The sequence below is a fragment of the Octopus bimaculoides genome, chromosome 1 (assembly GCF_001194135.2).
Source record: "Octopus bimaculoides isolate UCB-OBI-ISO-001 chromosome 1, ASM119413v2, whole genome shotgun sequence".
In the NCBI taxonomy this organism is placed as follows: domain Eukaryota; kingdom Metazoa; phylum Mollusca; class Cephalopoda; order Octopoda; family Octopodidae; genus Octopus; species Octopus bimaculoides.
The window spans coordinates 132,056,887-132,062,376 of NC_068981.1; the positions used below are offsets into that span (position 1 = coordinate 132,056,887).

Here is a 5,490-nt window from a genome sequence, read left to right on the forward strand (position 1 = left end):
TATATATATATATATATATATATATACGCACACACACACACACACACACACACACACACACACATACATACATATGTGTCTTTGTCCCACACCCCTGCTTGACAACCAGTGTTGCTTTGTTTATGTCCCTGTAAGCTAGCATCTCATAAAGAGTGATAGAATAAGTATCAGGCTTAAAGAAAAAGTAAGAACTGAGGTTCTTCCTTTTCAATGAAACCCTTCAAGGTGGTACCCAGCATGGCTGCAGTCCAATGACTAAAACAAGTAAAAGAATATATAATGTATAGGTGACTGCATATCTCTGTGGTCAAGAAGTTCACAGCATCCTGGACAAGTGTCTTCTAAAGCCCTGGCAAAGTTTTGTGAGGGGATTTGGTAGACAGTAAGTATAAAAAGCCCATTATGTGTGTGAGTGCATGTACCCATGTGTGTTTTTGTCTCCTTGTCTTGACACATAAGCTGCAAACAAATGTCACTATTATATACAAGTGTTGTAATTTATTCACAACCTTCTGTGAAAACATGTCTAGCTATTATGCTGTTCATATTCAAAAGAGACTAAGAGAAGTATTACCTTGCTTGGAAAGATGTAAAGGTTGGTGACAGCAAGAATATCCAGAAGTAGAAATTCTGCTTCAATAGATTTTGTCTGACTTACGCTAGCATGGAAACATAGATATTAAAACAATGAAGAATATACAGACATCAGCAGGCAATGTCAGTGAACTGTTTGTTTTTTTTGTTTTTTTTTAATGTGTGATATGTGTAACTGTTTGCATGAAGAATGTGTTTCAGGTAGAAATATTTTTTGCAGACCCAACCTGCTTTCTTGCCCAATCATTGAACAAAGCAACCCTAGTATTGGGTGGATGCTATTTTGTTTGAAAAATTATTTTTATTGCTAGGTACTCTGATTTTAAATATCCCAAATTCAGGTAGACCTGATGTTTAGGACTTATGAAGAAGATTAAAAGGGATCTGTTGTGTTCACAACTTTTGTAGATATGTTTGTAGTGTAACTGATGTAAAATAGGAATTGATACTGAGTTGTGGATTACCTTAATAGATGCTATTTATTTCTTCATGGTACACATCACAATAAAAAAACCCATTGTTTTTTTTTTATTGATTTTTCAGGTTCTGTCGGTCATCCTATGCCTTGGGTAGAAGTTTGCATTGCAAAACCAAATGTGTATGCAAAATGGGGTTATGATGTAATTGCTCAGGGAAATTCTTCAAAAACTGTGGTTTCTCCAGGTATGTCTGCTGTTTTATTCCTTTTCATCATGAGACATAGCTGTCTTAGGAAATTGCTTATAAAAAGTATTTTAGGTACATGATTGAATTGCCTTCATTGAGTAGCTAGTGCTTAGCAAAACTGTATAAGTTAGAACCATGTGGCTATAGGATATGTTAAATTAATGGTTAGCATATTTAGTGAAGGGAGAATCAAAAAGCTTATTGGAAACAATGTGGTATGGTAAAAACAACATAAGTTTGACTAATAGTGTTTAAATATTTTAGGAAGTATGGGTATCAACTCTAATCACTTGCTTGCTGACTGTATAGAATGTGCTGTGTTGCATGCATATAATCAGCCAAGCTCTTGTTTCTTGTCCATTATTTGATGTTGTTGGTCCATAAATGTCTTTGACACCTTCTTGCTCACTTCCCTTCCAACTTTTCTAGCATTGCAGCATTTATCTCGTCTTTGCAGCTTATTTTGCCCAGTCTGCAAAAGCTGCCTTTTTCAAAGCCATCTATCTTTTCTATTGCTTTGTACTTTGTCTAAGTTTCTCTTCCACAAAGTATGATTGGCATAATACAACAATTTACTATCCTTAGTTGTAGGTGCAATTTTACATCCTTTGAGGTGAAGTTCTTTTTCATTCTTATAAATGCTGTTTTTGCCTTATTTATTCAAGTAACTTCTTCACTCCAACCTTCTTGATCTTACATGAAAAATCCTTAAACAAAAGAACAGTTCTAATGAATCTTTTTCCAAAAGCAGATTAACATCACGTCAGCCACATCCAGAATTATCATCCTTGGTTAATATGCTATGTATACTTAATGTACATATGTACATCATTAAGTAGGGCAACTTGTGCTATCATAATAATCTTTCTGTAGTGGAAAATGATGTGTCAAGCTGTTGTTACTCCTACCCACGAAGATTCCTTCTGTATACAGAATACAAAGTTACAGAGGCACAGATGTGTGCATATACATCCCCTGGGGACACACACTTTAGTGCCACATATTGAGGTGTTCCCTGTTGAACATAAGGCTGTAATTATCTGCTTCAATTTATTCTTCATTTGTTGCAGCTTCAGTAATGAGGTTTTTTAATGGAGTGAAATTGTTAGCCCTTATGTCCAACTCTCAAGTGCTGTTTATATCATTCCTCTCTTGGCATGAAACTTTGCCAATATTTCATTTTTTTTTAATAGATATGACCCCATAAAATTTGTAATAAATAGATATATATGTATATATAATTTACATAATATCAGAAAACTTGTTTTAGAAACTAAATTCGAAGATCCTCAGTTTTGGATGTTTAAAACAGAAATTTGAAGAAAAAAAGTGGAGATAAAATTATGGATGGCGGGGTGCTTACTATGAAATTGATATTTTTTGCATTGTTGTTTGGCTTATTTCTTTTTGTGCTGTTGGTATTGTTGTTCATGTTTGTGTGAATATAGGGTGTATGATTGTATTAAGTTGTCAAGACAGTTCTTGCGGTTTTTAACCTTTAAATTCAAATGTACATATCTCAGCTCAAACAAAAATTTATTAATCGAAATAAAACACCATCAGAATCAACACACTTTGGCCAATGCGAAACAAGTTTATTTATTCCAGTAGCGTAAAAATCCTGCGTTCTGGTGGCGTTGAAGTCGTTGAAGGCGTGTTTGGCATCGTCTTGGTTTTTGAAGCATTTCTCATGTAGGAAGTTGTGGAGATGCTTGAAAATGTGGTAGTCGGTAGGCAAGAGGTCTGGTGAGTATGGCAGATGAGGCAGAGTTTTGTAGCCCAATTTGTTCAACTTCTGCAGGATCAGTTGTGTGACGTGCGGCTGAGCGTTGTCGTGGAGAAGAATTGGTCCTTTTCTATTGACCAATGCTGGCTGTTGTTGTCGGAGTTTCTTATGCATTTCATCCATTTGCTGACAGTGCTTCTCCGCCGTAATGGTTTCATCTGGATCCAAAAAGCTGTGATGAATGAGACCGGCCGCAGACCACCAAACAGTCACCATGACCTTTGTTTGGTGCAACTTTGGCTTTGGGAAGTGCCATGGAGCTTCATCGGCGTCCAGCCACTGATCTGAGTGTTGCCAGTTGTCGTAAAGAATCCACTTTTCATCGCAAGTCACAATCCGGTTGAGAAACAGGTCATTTTTGTTGCGTAAAAGAAGGGAAGACGACACTTCAAAACAGCATTTTTTTTGGTTGTCGTTCAATTTGTGTGGCACCTTTTTCTCATGTATTTTTGTTTTTCCAATCTCTTTCAAGTGGTTTGGAAATTGTCGTATACATTACGTCTAATTCAGAAGCAAGCTCTCGATTGGCTTCGACTAAGGCTCTTAGTTGATCATTGTCAACATCTGATGGCCAACCACTACACTTATCATCTTCAAGACTCTTGTCACCGCTACAAAATTTCTTGAACTACCATTGTGCTGTACGTTCATTAGTGGTTCCTGGGCCAAATGCATCGTTGATATCGTGAGCTGTTTCAGCAGCTTTTTGGCCTAGTTTGAATTGGAATAAGAAAATTGTGCGAATTTGCTTTTTGTCCATGTTGTATTGAATGTTCCGGAAAAAAATGGCCTAATTATTCAAGAAGGAAAAGAGTAACACGATTAGATAGAGCGAAAAATGGGCTTTAAAATGATATATAAAATCAAAATAATTTAACGAAAATTAATTTGAAAATACATCATTTAAAATCAAAATTAAAAATTCCACAAGAACTTTCTTGACAACCTAATATCAAATTGTTTGTTTAAAATAGGAGGGCATAATTATAAGGATATTTGGCTGCAATTTCTAGCAAATTATGCAACCACATCAAGGCTCCATCATGCAGTAAAACTATCAAAATTATTTAGTTGATTAATAAGATCAATAATAATGCTTTATCAGTGGAGGAGCACATTTTCAGCTGATGCTTACCACCACCATTTACAGCAAATCAAAGTAATTTTTTATTCGGAAGTGCAAATGCATGATCACAATATAATTCAACATCAACACAAGGCAGAGATACTTTTACCCAACTTTCTTTGAAAAATCTCTTTTATGCTTCTTTGTTCTAAACACCAGTTAAATAATGGCAGAATTATTTTACTAAATTCTTCATAAAGTTCAAAATTATTCGAGAAAAAGGGTAGTGTATTTTAACTGAAATGTGGTAATGAAAAGGTTAATATGACTATCATCTCACTTATCAGGAATGGAGTCTGAACAAGGGGAGTTATATGTACGAGGACCCAATGTATTTAGTGAATATTTCCAACGACCTGATGCAACAAAGAGAGCTTTTACAAAAGATGGTTGGTTTAAAACAGGTGAGACTGTTTTCTTCATTTTTGATATTTGCTGTTCTAATCTAACTTTTCATATTAAAATGTGTTTTTTAACTTTTGTTGTAATCATTTTTTATAGATGCCTTTTTACTTACCTACCACTTGGCTATGAGGTAGGGTGGAACTGCTACAGTTTGGCTTGAATTAACAATCATATATAATTAGTAACCTACCTTTTTCTTGCCTCACATTCATTGCTTTTCTTATATATTCTACATGATTACAGAAAATTAAATGTTTTTAATTAATTTTTAAGCCAAAACAATGCAAAGTTATGAAAAATTCATAATAGAACAGGTTGATTGTTTGTACTTATTAGGACCCCGTCTTCAAGAAATCTATGGAGAAAAGGTGTTATCTGACTTCTACTGAGCATTGACTTGTGTTATTGTTTATAACTTACATTATTTTGGCTTAAAAATATATTTGTATATATCAGAAGACGATACTACCCTACAAGAAATTAAATTTCTCCATTAAGAACATGTTTTCATAGACATTGTATGGCTACAATGATCACTTTGCAATCATATAGTTTTAGATTTGGTCCCACTGTATATAATCTTGGGCAAGTGTCCTCTACTCTAGCCTCAGTATGACTAATGTCTTGTGAGTAGAATTGTTAGATGGAAATTGTTCAAAGCCTGTTTTATATATATATATATCATCATCATCATCATCATCGTTTAACGTCCGCTTTCCATGCTAGCATGGGTTGGACGATTTGACTGAGGACTGGTGAAACCGGATGGCAACACCAGGCTCCAGTCTGATTTGGCAGAGTTTCTACAGCTGGATGCCCTTCCTAACGCCAACCACTCAGAGAGTGTAGTGGGTGCTTTTACGTGTCACCCGCACGAAAACGGCCACGCTCGAAATGGTGTCTTTTATGTGCC

The 5,490-nt window shown here is 35.3% G+C and overlaps 1 protein-coding gene across 1 annotated transcript in view; it reads left to right on the plus strand.

Moving 5' to 3' along the window:
• LOC106874666 (malonate--CoA ligase ACSF3, mitochondrial) overlaps positions 1 to 5,490 on the plus strand; it is a 17,703-nt gene that overhangs the window by 9,089 nt on the left and 3,124 nt on the right. The window contains exons 4-5 of the mRNA XM_014922464.2: positions 1,138 to 1,257; positions 4,460 to 4,576. Coding sequence (XP_014777950.2) covers positions 1,138 to 1,257; positions 4,460 to 4,576 — 237 coding nt within the window. The remainder of the gene's footprint in view (positions 1 to 1,137; positions 1,258 to 4,459; positions 4,577 to 5,490) is intronic.